Genomic DNA, 19,407 nt, shown 5'->3' with positions numbered 1-19,407 from the left:
TAGAAAATTCATCTTTTCACATTGTATTTCCCAGTTATAAGCAATATAAAGATTTTTTATTCTTTAGGTTCTGAATATGAGGATGGAGGCAAAAAAGAGATTTTTCTGTCTTTTTATGCCAGAATGTGCTAGGTCTCTAGCCATGAGTGTGCAGTGTGGCAGGCGTAAGGCACTTCTGTTACACTCCTGTTGCTAGATGGATAGCAGTTTCCTTTTAATGAAACTAGTCCATTTGAGCTTTGTTGTGGACTTCTGTTCTTACTAACATTTAAATATTTGCTTTTAATGAAAAGAGTTAACCAATAATTTCCAGTTAGTCTTCCTAGAATCCCTCTTAGTAGTCTCATTTTAGATCCGTGGTGTGGTATTTGTTTTTTTGTTTTTTTTTCCTGGAGGGCAGTTTAATATAGTCAAGGAGAGTGTGAGGGTTGAGTCAGAATCTCTGATCCACTGTGGAACTTAACTCCTCTGGGCTTCATTTCCTGCAGTCTGTAGCCTTGGACCTAAACTACATCTTTATCATCCGTTTCAACAACTGCTAGGTAAAGTCTTCTTCCAGTTTTCAGTCAGTCACCCATTGATTTTGAAGAAATCTTCAAAGTCTAGCATTTTAAACAGCCACAATTCAATAAAAGGGGCACTTAGATGTAGAATAAGGTAGAAGTTACTGAATCTTAAAAAACTTTTCAGAATTGCTGAGTCTGTGTGGCGTCTTTCCTAGGAGTTCTGAAAGATCAGCTAGTGCCTTGAGTTTTTAGACATACCTGATGAGATTGAAAAATAAATTTTATTACTGAGATATATAAGTTCTTATGTATTTGTTATTTTTTGTTTTAATTTTTTTATTGTAAGAATTTGCTACAAATACACAAGAAACAGAATAACATAATGGATCCCCATGTGTTCCCCACCCAACTTCAACAATTATCAACTAATGGCCAATCTTGTTTCATCTATGCCCCCACCTACTTTTCCCCAAATTATTCTGAAAGAAATCTCAAGTATATCATTTAATCCATGAATGTTTTAGTAATATATTTCTAAAAATATGAAGACGCTTTTGTTTTTTATGTTTTGAATGAATTATTGATGCTGTTTTTCTGTCCAAAAAAAATGCAAGCATTTTAAATGTTAAAGTTTGAAGATGGGGTAAAAATTTATAATATACTTTTCTTCATTTCCAAATATTACTGTTTATTGTCATTTCACTTTTTTTTTTTTTTTTTTTTTTCTTGGCAGCTATATTCAGGGGAAATCCACAGCTGCATAGCATTACCTAACTAAAAATGTAAAATGCAATTTCAGTCACCCACATTTCAAGCCCGCACCAGTTCCTCATTGTTACGATTTCTTGACTCAAATGGTGGAAAAAAATTTAGGTCATGATTGTGAGTAATATTAATCCTTTTTCACTTTTCAGTATGTGGAAAGATTTCCCAAATTGATGTTCAAAGAATAAGAAATGCAAATTAACGCAGAATGAGAGTGATATGGCACTTTTGGAGTGGTTAACAAGTCTGTTTCCCAGGGGTTATGGGGCGTCGCTATTGGAATTTGAAATGATATTGTGTATCTATCACAGGGTGTTTTGCTTGTCTAGTCCCTCCTACCTGGCCAGTAGCCTTCCCACCCCACCCCATTGTTGTGGCACCCCAAAACTACCATGCATTTCCTAACACCCCCTAGGGTATGCTACTTTATCTTTTAAAAACTGCTTAAGTTCAGTGAGGACACACACTGATAGGACTTGCTTTAATTTTTTTTTGAAAACGGAGTATTTCAGGAGAATTTGAATTTTCTTTGAATTCACAGAGATCCCAGTTTAAAAGCAACACTTTTACAAAAGAACATGATACCCTAAGAAGACAGACTCCTACTTAACGTAGATTAATCTGAAAATAGCAATAATTAAAATGAGCCCTTATTCTAAATCAGTTGCTTCAGTATTAAGTCTGAATTAGGTTGACTGTAAATTCCATGCAGGGAATGATTTGTGTCTGTTCTGTTCACTTGAACTGTCCCGAGTGTCCATGCTACCTGGCCCCGAGTGCGTACTCCATAAAGAGTTGCTAAATAAATGAATTAATTAAAGACTTGAGAAAGATTAGGATCTTTTAAAATGACTTTTCAGTACATTTTCAACTTCAAGTTTGCTGTTCCAGTGATCAATTTAGATTAAATTTTAACTGAGGCCGTATATTAATATATTTAATTCAGCACGTATTTGGACTCTTAAAGCTGGAATGCCTGTTTTGTGTCAGTTATAGATAGGAGATTTGGACCCTTAATGTCTGGTCCTAAAGCCACCATATCATTCTCCTCCCACAGAAGCTGAGGTTGGAATTTTCGGGCTTTGGCGACATTAGGGTTGCTTGAGTACTGCTGAGCAAACCTCACTCATTTGACTAGCTCTTAGGGGAAGTATAAAAGGAAATTTGAGTCCTTAAGCAATAGCATCTATTGGTTTGAATCCCACCCTAAAGCAGCCCAAGCCCACCTCTCCCTGGATTTCTGCAAAGCTTTTGTTTATTTGCTACCCAGCATGATGTCTGCTGCTCATACACACCTGTGAAAAATTCCAAAATACCCTACTTTCTGCTGTGGAGTGTGTATAGCTTAGTTTTTCCCCCTTACCACCATGAATGAGTCAGATGATGAGTAAATGGAAATTGTGGTATGTGGCTAGACATCACATTGGTAGCCAAGTAACCCATGGGCTCTGTCAGTCTGAAACTTCAGCATAAGAACAGCTGACTTAGCGGAGTTGGTAATTTTCCACAAAGGTGAGGTTTGCCCCTTCACTTGCCCAAATGATGTATTTTAATCATTTTTCATGCTAGCCTTTCTAAAGCAGGGTTTCACAACTATTTTTATTAAGTGGAGGATATAGAAGGAAATTGCCCTTCCCTGGGGAACTCAGGAAGGGTTTTTCACTATTGCACCACAGCGCCCTGTCTGATTCTGTGACGGCCATGAGTTTTTCTCAGGTGTCTGTCGCCTGTCTCTCCTCCACTTTGGATGTTGCTCCTTCTGGCCGACTGCCTGCTGTAAGACGGAAAACAACCAGATGCTAGTACCAGTCGTATGGAAACAGGCATATGACTCGGCATGCTCTCTGTTGAGAGCTACATACCTGGCCCCCCAGGTCGAGTGTTCATTATGTTGCGCTTAAAGGTAGGAACACCCCCAAATAGAGGGGTGTTAAGTGTCTCTTAAGTCAAAATAAATAGATGGTCTGGGTCTGCCTGTCAGTATGCTATGCAGCTTTGATTGCAAAGGGGCTGGGAACCACTGATAATTAAGCACATTGCTGCTTGGTCAGGATGTGGGAATTGAAATAGGAAGGGTTCTTTGGTGGATCTTCTTTATTATTTTGAGAACAGTGATTTGGCTCCACTTCATTTTTTTCTGTAGTTTTATGTTCTAGGTTGATCTATATGTTCTCCAGAATTCTGAACCACTGCTTTTATTTCCAAAACAGCTCTAGAGATATTTCAGGATATCAGAGTGATATCACTGAGGATATCACTTTGGGAATTAGTTTTTAGGGCTGTGTTCTAGAAATTCAATTCTTTTCCCTCTCCGCTTATTAAGGGTCCAGAGCAGGAAAATTTCCCCTATCTGCACTTCCTTCTTTTTTCCTCAGTGACATGGTGGAATGGAACTGGATCTCTACCTGTACTGGGTTTCTGCTATTGCCATCAACAGAAACATTTGAGAAAATTTGAGAAAATTTATCTCATGAATAAGCGAAGGAGGTGCTTGACAAGCCTTTTTAGTGCCTTCCTCTCAAGGCATCCTTTTGAGGACTAAACCTGTGTTCCATGGTTTTTCTGAGAATAGAAGGCTGTTGTGTTTCGGATTTTCATGTTTGGGCTGTGGCTGACATTAACTCTAGGCCTGTCCTTGCCGTTAAGCAATTAAAGATTAAAAAAAAAAGAAAAAAAAAAGCCCCCCCCCCCCCCAAAAAAAAACCATCCCCAGTCTTCTTTCCAGTAATAAATGTTATATTGTTACATTCTTGCTGTATTTAAATGCTGTTAGATAAATAAATCACTACTGAATTACTTCATCAAGAATGGAGTTGTTATTTGAATGTGTTTCCTGGGGTATAGCTGATGCCTGTGCAGTCTCTTATTAATGGTTCACTGAAAAGAGAGTGGGCTTTGGTCTCTAAAAGGAGGGTTTCTGAGTGGCTCTTCTGAATCTCTCACCATGTTAGATGTTTGTGAATGTCCGGCCCATTCCTGCTCTCGAACATAGATTTGGTTGGGGCATCAAGACCACTGCTGTGGTAGAAGGGACACTGGTGTAGGAGTGAGGAGGCCCGAGTCCTGGCCCAGCTCATCCACGTTGCTCTGCCTCAGTGCTTTGTTCTTTGTATCTCTAAGTGGAATCTAAATTCCTGGTGTACAGTGCAGGAGGAGGGCATCAGAGGAGGGGAAGGGAGATGATGATGGCCTGTGTCTAGAGAAGGCGTTGTAGGGGAAGAGGGACTGGAATCAAGTGCTGTGAAAAGGGGAGCAGAGGAAGTGGGTAGAGACTTGTACACAAAGAAAAAGCTTAGGGTCCTGGTGTGACATGGCAAGACCACCTGGCCTAAACTGAGAATGTGTCCCACAAAGAAGTTCACTTTGCCCAGATCCCTTCTGACTGCTCAGCTGTGGAGGGGGACTCAAAGCCAGGCAGAGGACCTTGTCTAGAAGGGGAGAGTGCCCGTGAAGGGCTGGAGCAGTTTCAGTCAATCTGACTGAAGTTTGCAGGGTGGGTTGGAATTAGGAGAGCCTGGATTGGACTCGGAGCACATCCTGCGTGCTGGAGGTGGCAGGACTTCCAAGTGAACAGACACGAAGCAGTGTGGAAAGAAGACAGGTCTGAAGATGTAGAATTCATGGTCTTTGGAATATAGGTGATTACTGAAGCAGTGAACACAGATTGTGCTGATTTCATAAATGATAACATCCCAGTTTTGGATTTTATTTTTTTCCTTTCTAATACCCACAGGTACTAACATTTGTGAATGGATTACCACAGAATTTTAAACTTTTTAAAAATTATTTTTTTACTTCCACTTCTCCTTAGTTTATGGAGAATAAAATTTAAATATTTTTCTTAGTTTATTTTGAAATTTGTTACCAGTTCTTTTTTGGGGACAGGGGCGTGTGTATGCAATTTTTAATCCTCTATGCTGGGGGTCGCAAACTCTGGGCCAAATCCAGACCACCACCTGTTTTTGTAATTGTGGAACACAGCCACACTCATTCATTTGCAGTAGTTTCTGGTGCTTTCACACTACAACAGCAGAGTTGAATAGCTGTGACAGAGACCGGATAGCCCACAAAGCCTGTCTGGCCCCTTGCAGAAAAAGACCCCTGTTGTACGCACTTCCTTGTTTGTTTATATATTTTTCCCAGCTTTCTGTTTTCTGCAGCAAAACCACCTACCCTGCCCCCCAGTTAGAATCATTTGAATCTTGCCCTCAACTTGTTTCCTGTAAGTCATCAACTAGGCAAGTTCCCAGTTCCACAGAAAGGGGATGTAGCCCTCCCTGGAGCAGGCGGTGGCCTTTGGGAGTGGTGATGGCCATGTCACATTTTCATCCCTTCCCTCCGTCATAGACAAGGGTAGTCATGACCACAGCTACTAAATTGTTTCTGCTTCAGCAACAGATTTCTTAATAGAATTCAGAAAAGATTCTTAGAACTTATAAATAGTATTTTTTTCCCAATAAAGAGCCAATAGAATGGGCTCTTTGCCTTAAAAAGTGAAAATTAAAAGTAGGATAAAAATGTATTCCCATGAAGCTCAAACTGCCTTATATCACAACAGCATATCCAGTTAAGTCAACTGAACACAAGAATACAAGAAAAGTCATAAAACTGTCAATTGCATCTCCGACAATAGATTTTATCTGGCTTTGCAAAGCAGCAAACCTTGCAATTTAATGCCAAAAAAAGTAAAAATTTTGTTTCATTTGTTTCTGTTGTATCTGTTTTACCTTTTCACTTTTTCATAGTGAAAATGTGTTTTAAATGTGATAAAGTATAATAATTTTACTTATTTTATTTTCTTATAGCCATGGTCTGAAAAAGTTCTTTTCTTGTCGTGGAATTGCAATTGCAGTTGAATATTTTTGGAAACTTGGCAACAGAAACATCACTGTATTTGTCCCACAGTGGAGAACAAGGCGTGATCCTAATGTCACAGGTGAGGCAAACTGATTTTTCCGGATTTCTAATTAGATGGTTAAAGAGTTGGCTTATAGTTGGAACCTTCACTACGTAGAACAGAGCCATGTGCCATAGGTAGTAGCTTTTTAAAAGTAAAATTGTAAATCAGTTGACCCATTAATTGCCATTTCTGAAATCTTTTAACTCTGAAATCTTTTAACTTCTGTGTTGTTTTTCACTGATATTCTAAATCCAAGAATTATCTTAAAACGTCAGTTGAGGAGAGTGAACAGCATAAGAAACCCTTGGGGGTGGGGTGGAAATTTAACATAGTTATTAATATAAAAAGTTATATTAGAGTTCACTATATCTAGAGTAAACATATCTTTCCATTAGGCTGGATTTCTGAGTGTTTGTCTAGATACTATTTTTGAAAATGGTCACTTGATAAAATTTGGTACCCTCAGAATGGGTTTTTAACGGTCTGCTTTATAGCTTAGTATAGATCCTTTCTGTTAATCACGTGGCACTGTGTGGCTGACCTGCATGTCACACACAAAAGGTTTGGACTTACTGTGTATCATGAAACGTTCCAGAAAAACTTAAGGATGGTTCTTTCTTAGGTCATAATAGGAAGACAGGTGAAAGAACCGTGCCAGGCAGCTTAACACTTCAGAGTGACTAGAAATAAATGATAGACTGGCAGGGGCAGCAGAGGGTTGAATATAGTACTCAGTCAGTGAGGTATGAAGTGGTGAAGCCACACATTTCTGAAGTGTCTCCATTGGCCAGTAGCCTTCATTTTGGAGAGCATATTCATTCTAACGGAAGGTACTTGAGGAATGAGACAGATGCATTCATTTTGTAGTTATTTTTGCAATTGGATCCTTAACAGAGTCTTATAATGCTATATACTATGCAGTTCTAGGAACTAAAACACTGTTTGGGGGCATTTTGGCTTATTTCAGTAGTGAGTACCATTGTAAAGAATGCAAGTGTGGGAATCGTAGGCTCTTTTAACTTCTTTTTGCCATTGCTTGTTTTCTAAAATGTGACTTTGGCCTTCCTCTCTCCTTTGTCACCACCCATTTCCATGAAAATCAGTAAATATTTGATATTTTCAGTAAATATTTGAACAGATAACTAAGTGAGATTGGATATGAGGCCAACTGGGAGATTTTGACAGATTGTTCGATTAGGGACCAAGCATTCCTTTCTTGGGATTGGGGCAGAGTGGTTTGCCCCTCCTCCTTTCTCTCTTAGCCTTGCTCCTCCCTTTCCCCACCCCACAGTCTCACAGGGACTCTTGCCATTGCTATCTGGTCCTCCATTGCTTCTAATGGGGCTCTGAAGATTCTTGATGGTGGAGTTCATTAAATATAGGTATATGGTTTTCTCTTCTTAATTTAAGAAGCAAATGAATTGAATCTTACTATGTTTTAAAAATTCCTGAAGTCAGTTACACATTCCACTTACCTTAGTATGGTCCTTGCTTGATTTTTTTTTTTTCCCCTTCCCGGTGAGTTAGTAAAATTTGAGTCATCTTGAGTTGATAGAAACAAGAATTGTCACAGCTCTGAAAGTGAAACATTTGGTTATACTTTCATTTACTTAAAATGTTTGGGAAAATACCCTTTTTTCTGAATGTGTGTTCAACTTATTCCATGAACAGAACAGCACTTCTTAACCCAGCTCCAGGAGCTCGGAATATTATCTTTAACTCCTGCACGGATGGTCTTTGGAGAAAGAATTGCTTCTCATGATGACAGGTATGAAAGGCCATTTTCCTTTTTAAGATGGGTATGGGGTAAGAAGGAACCAACCACCTGCTCCTTTGGGTAGTTCATCGTGTGTGTCTGGACCCACATTTTTAAGGACTCACTTGTTTCAGAGGTTTGAGAATTTTAATATTTATGGACATTAAGGTTATATGTTCAGTCTTTGCTGCGTGAGTATAGGAATATCTCTCCAGAAAGCTGTGAAGTTTGTTTTTGTTTTTTTCCCTGAAGAGTTAGTGATCCTAAGGGAAAGGCAGATGCACAAATAATAGAGGGGTTGCTACTGTGGTTGAAGAAAAGGAGGCTCCAGACTTGATCAGTGTCATCGGACCAATTCGTAATCCTGCTCAGGTGGCGTGAAGTCAGTAGCAACAAGTCTGCCAGCCTCTGGGAATATAATTGATGGCTGCTTTTATTCTTTCTTCTTCCACATTTCCCCAGCTTATTTTCTTCTGGTTTATAACACTGAACGCTTCTGTGGTGTTTGCCTCAGTGGTCCACTAATGTGCTCCCCCTATTGAAGATAAATGTTCTGCTTGTGACCCAATTTATTGAATGACAGTCAGATGGGTCAGAGATGAAACGAGGGCTTGGTGGAGAATGGGGGGCTGGGGGTGACAGCAGACATCCATTCAGCAAAAGGTCCAACGGGCCTTCTCATTGACAACCCTTGGCTCTTTACCAGGCTGGTAGGAGAGACCAGATTTGGTCGGGACAGTTGAGGAGACAACATATACAGTATGGAAGGGGGCAACATGTGGAGCAGGGGCATGGCGTGAGAGGGAACTGGGAGGCTAGGGCTCAAGGGCCCTTCTGCTCCAGCCCTGTGAGCCAGGGTAGGGACCCTGGAGTGCTCAGTTGGGAAGACACGATGGCTTCTGGGCTGTGGGGCTCACGAGGGACCTTCAGGTCCTCTAATGCTGCAGCTTCGTTCTTACACCATGTGCCAGAGCACAGGCTAAGCTTCTGTATAATGTATGTGGCTATCTGGGATTTTAGAGAATGTGAATACATGTCCTAATTCATAGTACATGTGCTCAGAAGTCTTACTACCTATTTTTTGTTAATTCCTTTGGGCAAACATCACCACTTACAACTCAGAGTAGTTCATTAATAAATCCAAAGAACCAAATCATATTTACTTTCCAAGGTTTACTATTATCTCTGAAACGAATGAGTTTCATTTTTTTAATCGCCTCTAAGTACTCACTGCTAGTAATAAAGACAGTTGTTTGCACCTTTAATATCAGTAATTCTCTGAATTTTTTGTTTCTTTATCTTTGTCTATGTTGCTTAGACAAAGGTCATCCTAAGGGATCACCTTATCATCACATTAAGAGAGTTTGAATATGAGTAATACCAGGAATGAACAGAAATTTTCCTTCATGTATAGTTCTCACCCTTTTTCATCACCATGTATCCCTTCATAACTTTTTTTTGAGTGAATCTGTAACTTAGGTAGACAGAACGGCAGTTCTAGACTTCTCTTCGTACATTAGAGCAGAAAATGTTAAAAAGGCATAATTGACTACTAAGCAACTAATCTTAGAATCAAAATACTGTAGCTTAAGCAACTAAAAGCTGAATAGCAATTTCAGTCTTATCAACTCTAATTCATTTTCTGTCTTGATCCTTATCTTATTACCAATATTTATTGATAATACATTTCTGTGAATGCATAAATTATAGTTATTACAAAAGAAAAAATCAGGTTGTAGGAAAACCAGTCCCTCTTTTATGATCACACTAATAATTTCAGGGGTATTCATTATCTCTGATCAATCATCAGTTGGCCAAGAGCTTCATTTTTCTGCTTTCCTGCGCCAGTTAAATTCTTGGGTGGTTTCCTGTGAAGAGGAAATCCTTTTGTTTTCTTATAACACAGCTTGTCTAAGCTGGCGATGCCTGCCTACCCATGTTAACCTCTTTTATGTTGCCATAGGTTTCTGCTACACTTAGCGGACAAAACTGGTGGCATAATTGTAACAAATGATAACTTCAGAGAATTTGTGACTGAGTCAGTCTCTTGGAGAGAAATTATTACGAAAAGGTAATATTTTCTTTGTCTTCGGTCAAAAATGTATTTTGCTGTTACTGGTTTTTGTTTGCATTTTTGTTTTGTTTTTGTCCACCTTGGCCCGACAGAAGGCAGTATAGGGGACGAAAGTATCATAAGCATATGCTCCCAGTCCATAGATGGTAAATAGAATGAGGCCCTAGCAAAAAACCGCTAAGCCAGCAAGTGACACGATCATGCTGTGCCTACTTGCATGATCGGTGTTATCCATACATGAAACAAGAGGCACATATTTGTGGCACAGTTAACTCTGTTGACTGTGTGATGGAGCGGAATTTGTCTCCTAACCTGTCCCTACCCTGATGCCCTGGGAGACATTGGCAGCTCTTCAGACCTTCCTACTTTACTCAGCTATGATAAAAGTGTCAGGGTTAGACTTAACATAAAATAAATATACCTCATGGGCGAGGGGTTTTATGTTGGAGTGATGGAAATGTTTTGGAACTAGATAGGACTGTGGTGGTACAACATTGAGAATATAGTATATGCCACTGAATTGTTCATTTGGTTTTATGTTGCTTTTCATCTCAATAAATTATTAAAAATAAAGAAGTAAACAGTCAAACCTCAGGCCAAGTATGAATCACACTAGATATTTCCCTCTGCTGGGATTTCACAGTTGCCCCTTGTCTGATATGTATGTGGATTTTTAGAAAATGATTATCTGCTAAAAATACCCAGGTGAGAGTTAATTCCTGTATGTATTTTGACCCATATGCTGCCAAAAGCTGTTGTGGACAGCTGAACCAAAAATTGGTCTTTGGCCTTCTGTGCACAATTAACCAGTCATTGGTCTCGCAAGAACATGTCTCTGTTGGGTCTTCACCCTGGGCTTGTTGTCAGTATTTATTGGACACTCATCTGTGGGCATAGAGGGTTTGAATGCAGTCAGGAATTGTGTTGTCACACCTACCTGTTCGTCTTCAGAGTTTACAAAAGCAAGGCAGAAACTAAAGTCTGGGCAATACACACAGATACTTGGACCTTTTTTTTTGCAAATTTCTCCGGACATGATAAATAATACCCTACAGACCTCAGATTTTCTTTCTTTATATATCATATTGTTTTTTCTTTTAGAAAAGATTATCTTCGATAGGTTTGCCTTTCGACACATTTATTACCAGTTTTATTCAAAATAAACATTTATTGAGCATCTGTTGTGTCTTAAACTGACAGTCTTTAAATCTTGTTCTTCGGAGTTAAATTTGAAAGTTATTTTAGGAGAAGAAACTGTTTCCCAAGCCCAGGTAAAAATCCAGAAGGCTTGATAAGGCCTGGGCTGCTACGTAAGGCCTGGATAAAACCAGTGACCTGCCTTAAGGGCCAACTGATAGAATTTCTTACTCTGTTGTGTTTGTATCCAGAAGAGAAATGAAATGGTTTAACTTTGGGTGTTTGTGTTTATGTTTTGTTTTGTTTTGTTTTTTCCTTTAGGCAGTTAAGCAATCCTAGAATTTATAGGCTGGCCTTTGCTTTGGAATTGGGTACCTACTTTGGGAGATTTTCTTCTCACTTCACTTAAGAGTAAAGACCTGGTGTTCTCCTCAGTGTTGTCATTGTTCTCTGTGTTGTAGATTGCTTCAGTATACATTTGTGGGGGACATATTTATGGTTCCTGATGATCCTCTGGGAAGAAGTGGACCTCGATTAGAAGAATTTCTTAAGAAGGAAGTCTTCCTTAGGTATTTCCTTTTTCAGATTGTCTTATATTTAGAAGTTTATTTTAAGTTCTTTGGCTTTAGTGCAAGTGCTGTCTTTGAAGATTAAAAATGGTATTTTATTAAAAAAAAATAATAAACCGTAGAATTGATGATACACATAATGTATGTGGAAGCCAATCAAACCAGCACCCCAAAAGACCAAATATTCAATTGTGGTCCCTTTGGTCTAGGAGAGACAGGAGAGCCAAACATTTGTTGTGGGTTTAAAAAAAAAAAGAAAAGCATATATTGTTTTGAATTACTTGGGTTCATTATGTATGTGTAAATATCTTTTTACATTTCATTTCCAAAGACATTCACTTTGAATATATTATGCTTAGATTTGTTTATTTAATAACTATTCAGGAATTACTGCCTGGGACCTGTCTGTTACTTCTTACTCCACTGAATTGAGAAGTCACAATTTCATATTTATCTGGAGTTCATTTGATAATTTTCCATTTTCTTTGATTTAGTTTGGGTTTTGTTTTGGGATTTCCTTTTTTAGATACGTTGCTCCCTATTGGTTCTATTTTCAGAGTACTTAGGTAATGGACAGTTACCTAAAGTATGCTCGGTGCACTAACTGGCAGTTCTTACAACGCAGTCACAGACCTTTCTCCTTTTAAAACTGTATTAGGCTATCCTTTTTTTTTTTTTTTGTCTTTTTTTTTTTTTATTTTATTTTATTTTGAAATAAATTCAAAGTTATAGGAACAGTTGCAAAAGCAATACAAACCCCATACACAGAACTCCAGCATACCCTGACCCCCCTACCCTGACACCCCAATCCACCAACTTTAACATGCTGTCACACCGGTATTTCTTTCCCTCCCTCCCTATCCATCATCTATTGCTCTGTCTTCTGAACATATGAGAGCTAGCTGCACACATCCTTGAACAAACACTTTAATTCACATATACAATTCCCATGAACAAGAATGTTCTTTTATGCAACCCCATTAGATGCAGCTAAGAAGTACTAGAGATTCGACATTGATACAAAGCATACATTCTATATTTTCTTTCTTTTTTTTTTTTTTTCTGCTATGTCTCAACTGTGTCCCTTTGAGCCTCCGGTCCTCCATCCTCAGATCCCATCCAGGGTCATCCTTGGCATTCAATTGTCATCTATTTAGACTGTCCTTTTTTTTTCCCAATTGTGGAAACGTATATACATAGGCTATCTTCTGTGTATTTCCCAGCAGATGTTGACATGGGGGTATTGTGGGAATCTAAGCTGAGAAGAAGCCGCACAGCACTCAGAGCTTTTTCAGGTGTTGAAACTTCAGAGCCGAGCTTTTCCTCTGGGGATTCTAGGTTTAGTGAGTGTTGGTGGTTGGTTTTTATCACACAGAAGTATGTTCTGCAGAAGAGACCAGCATGGTTCCTGCTCCCTAGTCTTGAGTCATTTCTCTGTAGACTTTGGGTTGTATTACACAGATGAATTCTTTCCCAAAGGTCACACTTCTCTACCCACACCAAGAGAATGGTAGACATTTTTACCACCTGCCGATGTCAGTACATCTCATTTCTCATCTGAATGTCTTCGCGTGGTAGTCCTCTGCTGGGCCTTCAGACCTGAGGCCTGTGTGCAAGCATCAAAGCTCATGGATAACACTTAATGAAAAATGGAAAAAGGCGTTCTCTGGCTCCTTACCCTCCCTGAGCAGCACGGCAGCAGGGTCAATCCCATTGGCTCATTACAAAGGTAGTAAGTAATTGATCAGGAAGTTAGTGATAACCCCCTTCACAGAGGGATTAACATTTTGGAAGAGAGCTTTTAAAGTTGGAAAGTGTTCAGCTAGTCTCACTCCTGAGATCAAGCCAGGATCAGCCAGGAGGCTTTTTAACAGCACAGATGCCCTGTACATACACATTTATACATGTGTATACATACAGATTATGGGCACTGGTTCCTCGCCTGGATTTAGGAGAGGGGGAGGGAAGGTGGGAATCCATGAGTTTGTGGGGTGCCTCTGTTCAAAGGGGGCCCCTTTTCCTAAAGTCTTTCATCCAGGACCCCAATCAGAAACAGAATCTCCTGAGGAGGGGGGGCGGGGCCTGTTATCCCTTTTTTTTTTTAAAGCTTCTCCAGGCGATTCTGAAACACTGGTTTCGAACCAAAGAGCTGGAAGGGCCAGTCCTTTTGGCAGCAGGCTTGGGAGGATGGTGACAGCTCCTGAAGAATGAGCATTCCTTCTCACAAGCAGTCTAGAAATGGTGACAGTGAGGTCACCACAGGCTCCTCCCTAGGCCACAGACATTACAGCTTCCACTGTACTCTTATTTCTTGCCTTCAAAAGCCAGGGAGCAGCATCTTAAGCCTCAAGGGCAGCGGGAGAAATTTTAGAAGCATTTTTCATTTACCTTACAATCCAACTCACCGAGACTCACTTCCATTCACAGAGATATGCAGCCCCTACTCAATGCCCTGCCAAATGTGGGTGTGTTTGACCCCAGCTTCAGAGTCCCTGGCGCCCAGGCAGCCAGCACCAGCCACCAGCCTCTGGCCCGGATTCAAGGGGCCCCTCCAAGCCACTGGCTGCCTCAGCAGCCCCACTTCCCACTCCTGCCCAGCCTTCCCAATATCCAACAGAATCTGCCCATACCAGCGCAGAGATCTTCTGCAGAAACCAGTGAGCTGAGAGAAGCCCTTCTGAAGATCTTCCCTGACTCAGAGCAAAGACTGAAGATTGACCAGATCTTGGTGGCACACCCCTTCATGAAGGACCTGAATGCACTCTCTGCCATGGTGTTGGACTGAAGGTCACGTCGAGGAGCTGCAGCTCAGGGCTGACCGTCCACATGAGCTAGCATCTGTCCACAGTGGAAAGTGGCGTAATGTGAAGAAACTGATTTTCCAGTGTAAACGTTGTCATATTGTATAGGAGAAAAAAAAAAAGATGTTTTGTGTATTAAAAAACCTGGGTTTTCAAAACCAGCTTTTTTCTATATATAAATTATGCTGCTATTACAGATTTAACATTTTCTGTAAAAGGGAAGTCCACATTTTCTGCCTGTTCAGAACTGTTTAATAGCAGTTACTCTTGAGTGTATTTACATTTTTATGTTTTTTAAACTATTTTCCTTAAAACTGAAAATATTGACATGAATACGATTAGCCTTTCTAAATAAAAAAAAAAAGAGCTGCTCTCTTAAGGAAAGCAAGACTTCTTAAAGTATATTTTCTTGAGATGAATATGTTACATCCACTAACATGAAGTGTACTCCCCTTTCCCCACCTCCCTTGCCCTCTCCCCTGAAATCAAGTTGGGAGGAGTTGGTTTTGCTCCTTTGGGGGACTGGGAAACTTTGACTGGGAAACCATTTGTGAGTGGACAGGTGGTGCCACTAGATGGCACCTTGTGCCTATTTGTTCTTAATGACCAGGGCAAAGTTTGACTCACAGAATATCAGGGCTGGAAGAAATTTTCAAGCTTATATAATCCAACCCTTCTTCCCCTCCCGCTCCACAGAAGAGGAAACCGAGGCCCAAGTGCTTGCTGGCCGTGCCCAAGGCCCACAGCTTGGGGGTGGCCAGCAGGAACTGGACCCCACGTCTGGTGTTCCAACCCACTCACCAGGTGGAGGCCCCTCTCCACCTGCCCTGCCTCTGCAGACAGTGGTGGTCATGGGGAGGTTCAAGGAAAGGCTCCATTACTGTGGCCTTCTGTGTCCACAGCCAGGAGAGGCATCCTGTGTAGAGTTTGTGCAGTGTTGCCAAAACATGGCTTTCTGTTCCCAAAAATGACCCAAGCCAATTAATAGCATTAGTGGCTCCTGTGGGGACTCCAGAGCCCTGTGTTTATTTTTCCTGGGTTTGCCTCTTTAGAATCCTTCCTCCTAAGCAGCCTTTCCTGTGAGTCTTTCTCAGAATTGATATCTTGTTGGCTCTGTATTTTCAGTGTTGCCCAAATGCTGTGCCAGTGAAGTTCTTTTCCTGGGTAATTATTAACATCTTTACTGTTATCTAAACCTTCAAAGGGCTTTGTACTTTATATCTGTCTCTTCCCAGCTGTACACGGTCAGTTCATATCTGCCCTGTGGATTGTGTCTTCTCCAGCCCCCGGACACAGCAGCTGGGGACTCACTGTTGCAAGTGCCCTTTGTTCTGCGTAGTAAGGGGACTTGAGCAGCCACTAGCAGAGCTGGGGCTGGCCCAGGCTGTTCCCAACAGGATGTTTCCTCATAGCCTCGTTTGATCTCTGCATCCCTCGGCAGTTTGCAGGTGGTGATGAATCCAGAGCCCTCCAGGTGGCCGGACTCCTACCTCAATCAGGTTTTCTCTTAGATGCCTTGAAGGTCCATCCGAGTGTGGAACTAGCTGTCAGCTGTCACTCTGGGGCAGGTAGTCTGAGTCACCCAGCTGTGGAAGTAAGTAGAGGTGGAAGACTTGAGGCCAGTCAGGAAGATGACTTCAGTCACAGCAACCTGTGCCTTGGCTTCAGAACTGGTTGTTCTAAAAACCTCAGTGAAGTATCAGGGCTTGGGCTGTTTCTGTGACCTTCTGTTTGAAAGTTCAGTCCAGCAGCCTTGCCAATGCAGTATTTCTCCTCTGTTTCAGAGAAGGGACACAGGAAAATAGCCATCATGGCCAGAAGCTTAGCTGCACGTCTGCCTGTAAGGTTGCTGAGCTTCCACTAATGCCAGTGGAGCTGGCTAGGCCCAGGAGTCCAAAGTTTTCCAGGGTCTAAAAGTGACTTGACCCTTGACCTTTGACTTCTGTACCCTTTGTGTTCTCAGTATTGTTTCTGAGAGATCTATCTGTTCCCTCTTTGCTTTTGATTGTGGGAAGGAAGGATGCAGGAGAGTAGGTGGGAGTAGTACAGGAAAATATTAATTTTTTACCTTTGTAAAGCATGAAACATAATTCACAGTCCTTTTTGAGATCTGTCAAATTTAGTTCAATGTAATGTTTCAAAATCCCATTATGAAACCATTTTTAAAAAAAGTCAGTATCTGCTCCCAGCTTCCTCGTAATGCGGGGCTGAGTGTTGGTACCAACGATGGTGTAGCTCCTGTGGGAGGCATCTAAACTGTGCTGCCCCATCCTGTAAGGAGCTCCTCCAGGCGTTCTCGCACGGTGGCTCTGCGACCTGGATTCCATGTCGTCCTTGTGAAGTAGGCAGCAGGGCAGAAGATGCCACTCATTCAGTAGATGAGGTATCTGGTGCTCTGAGAGGTTGTCCAAGTTCAGAGAATAAGTAGCGGGGGGAGCCGAATGATTCCCAGGCCTGTCTTCTTCCCTGGGCCCTAGGCTGCATCCTGTAGGAGGAAAAGGGGACTAGTCTGGCCTGTCAGGTAGCCTCTGCCTGAGACCCCTGCTAGCTGCCAGTTAGGAGGAGGAAGGAGGTGTCTCAGCCTACCTGGATGTGGTCTGTGTGGTCGGGCAGGCTGGGCTGTGGCCCGTTCACGTCACCAGGTACTCAGGCTTGTTGTGACTTTGGTGTCGGGGAGAGGAGGGAGGGAGTCCTGCTTACGGTGGCTTGTGGTGGCACTTGCGGAACTTGAAGTGGGGGCGCCCGTGCTCTCCAGGACTCCCGGGGCACCCCTTCCCCGCTCAGTGGGAGGTAGCTCTGGGCCTTCAGGGCACCTTCCGCACCTCGCATCCCAGCCAGCCTCTCCGTACCTCTCTTGGGGTTCCCTTCTCCCTTCTCCCTCGCCACCCACATCCCTTGTTCTCACCCATTCTTTCCTTCTGTGTCCCTGAGCCTGTCCCCTCCCCTCTCCTCGCCACAAACAGCTGCCAATGGCCCACCCCCCTTTCTTCATGATCTTTCTCCCCTTTACTCTTCCCCACATACTTTGGATCCTTTAAGTTACAATAAAGTAAATGGCAGGATTCCCCCTAAGAATCATCTCTCTTCATTGCTGACACTCGCCCTCCCCTTCCACCCTTCACTTCCCAGTCTGCAAAGTTGGCTCCCACCATGTGGATGTAGCCTAGGAAAAGTTGCCAGCGATCTGACTGGCAGATTCAGAGGCTCCTTCTCAGTCCTTCATCTCAGTGAGCACAGCATTTAACCACTGACCTTACTAGCCCTGTTTTCTGAGATTTCCCTCACTCTTAGATGGTCTTCATGCCTTTCCTTCTTTGTTTTGTCTAAAAGCCAGTCCTTGACACCCTTTTCTTTCCCAACAGGGAGTCCTCGAACTTTAGACCACCTGCGGTACTCCTGGGGAGGGAAGGGTGGCTCTTGTTCAAAATGCAGATTTCCTGGGCCCCTCCTTGGAGATGCTTAACATGTTTATTCAGTCACTCTGGAGTACATCGTGGGACTCTAGCTTCAGCAGGTTCCCTTAGTGAGGCCATGCAGATGGCCCCTGGACTGCGTTCGGAGAAATTTCATTGTCCCTTACAGATCACACCACCCTTCCCTGACTCCAACCTGTGCCCTCTTCCTAATGACTCTAGGCCCATTTCTAGCCATCCGGGAGTGCTTCTCCAGCTCGACCTAGAAGCCCCGTGAAGTCTTCACATTTGCTCCCCAGACCCTCAGCCTGCATCTTCTACCCCCCTTTCCTTCCCAGCCCTCCCCCCGCCTCCAGTGGAGCCCACTGTCCTCCTCTCCATGCCATTACCCCCAGCCATGCTTTCACAGCCCATCTCTCAGCTCTCCCCTTTCCTAGATTCCACAGTGCTGCTAGATTTATCTCCAGACACACCTGTCTGGTCACCACTCTCCTGTTCAGTGATCTTCAGTGACTCGCTAGGCCAGAGCATCAGGGCCAGTCTCCCGAGCTTCGTACTGGTGACCGTCTGCCTCCTGGCCCATGCTTGAGCACCCACTTCGCAGAGCCCTTTCCTAATGCTGCTCTGTAGCCACAGATTTCCCCACAAATACCAGTGGGTGCCTGCCCACATATGTGCCGCCTCTCTGCTAGAATTGCCCTTCTCCCAGATGGCTCCCCCATCAAAGGCCAGCCCTGAGACTTCTTTGTATCCTTGTCCCAGGCTTCTGACCGGAAGCAATTCCATGGTGTTCTGTGACCCCACAGCACTTACTTTTGTATCTTGCTTTCAGCACTCGCCACTCGGGCTGGTGTCGCTGCAGCTGGCTGTGTACTGTGTCTTACCTCCCTTCCTAGACTGTGAGCTCCTCGCGGGCAGAGACGCTCTGTGTTCTCTCTCTGTGTTTCCCTTGCACCTAGCACAGTGCCTTGCACTTACAGGTGCTCAATAAACGTCTGTTGATCCAACTGGAAGATAGTGCCCTCGTGATTGCGGCGCCTGGCAGCAGTTGCCAGTAAGACCATTGGAAGTCAAGTTTCCAGTAGCGAGTTCACGAATCCATTCCTCTGTTGTGGTAGAGCCAGGGCAGGTGTCTGCCTGTCTCACGCCAGTCTCCCTTCTCTTAAAGGCTTCAACGCACACCACCTGGGCAGATGGTCCAGGAGCAGGCACCAGATGCAGGCTGAGCCAGTTATAGTCTGAATTCCTGGTCACAAGTTGGCCAGGTGTGGACACCTGGCCCAAGCTAGGCCAATCAGTCATTCTTGGGATTATTTTCCCCTCTGGTGGTGGGAGCAGTGGGGCGTCATGCCCAGGCTGTTAGCCATTTCTTGCCATGGTGGGGAGCTGGGGTTTTGTGGGAGAGAAGTGGAAACGAGACAGATTCCTGGGAGCATTTGAGTTCCAGGTTCCCATCGTGTCAGAAGCACCAATCGCTGCCCATTAC

General features: G+C 42.8%; 1 protein-coding gene across 7 annotated transcripts in view; it reads left to right on the top strand.

Annotated features, from left to right (window-relative positions):
* The window catches only part of N4BP1 (NEDD4 binding protein 1), a 108,110-nt gene that overhangs the window by 38,189 nt on the left and 50,514 nt on the right, over window positions 1–19,407 (top strand). For 4 of the 7 annotated variants that reach the window (XR_005213781.1, XR_005213780.1, XM_037815625.1 and 1 more), the window contains exons 3-6: window positions 6,077–6,207; window positions 7,843–7,939; window positions 9,891–9,998; window positions 11,600–11,707. Coding sequence is in view for 4 of the 7 variants with exons in the window: in XM_037815625.1 (XP_037671553.1) it covers window positions 6,077–6,207; window positions 7,843–7,939; window positions 9,891–9,998; window positions 11,600–11,707 (444 nt within the window). In the remaining 3 variants the exon portion in view is untranslated. Of the gene's footprint in view, window positions 1–6,076; window positions 6,208–7,842; window positions 7,940–9,890; window positions 9,999–11,599; window positions 11,708–13,186; window positions 13,437–14,134; window positions 18,935–19,407 lie in introns of those variants that run through there. The other 3 variants (XR_005213779.1, XM_037815623.1, XM_037815626.1) reach the window with 3 other exon arrangements.

This window comes from Choloepus didactylus, chromosome 22 (genome assembly GCF_015220235.1).
Source record: "Choloepus didactylus isolate mChoDid1 chromosome 22, mChoDid1.pri, whole genome shotgun sequence".
In the NCBI taxonomy this organism is placed as follows: domain Eukaryota; kingdom Metazoa; phylum Chordata; class Mammalia; order Pilosa; family Megalonychidae; genus Choloepus; species Choloepus didactylus.
Note: the sequence above shows the minus strand (reverse complement) of the source record. Positions and strands in the feature narration are given on the sequence as shown.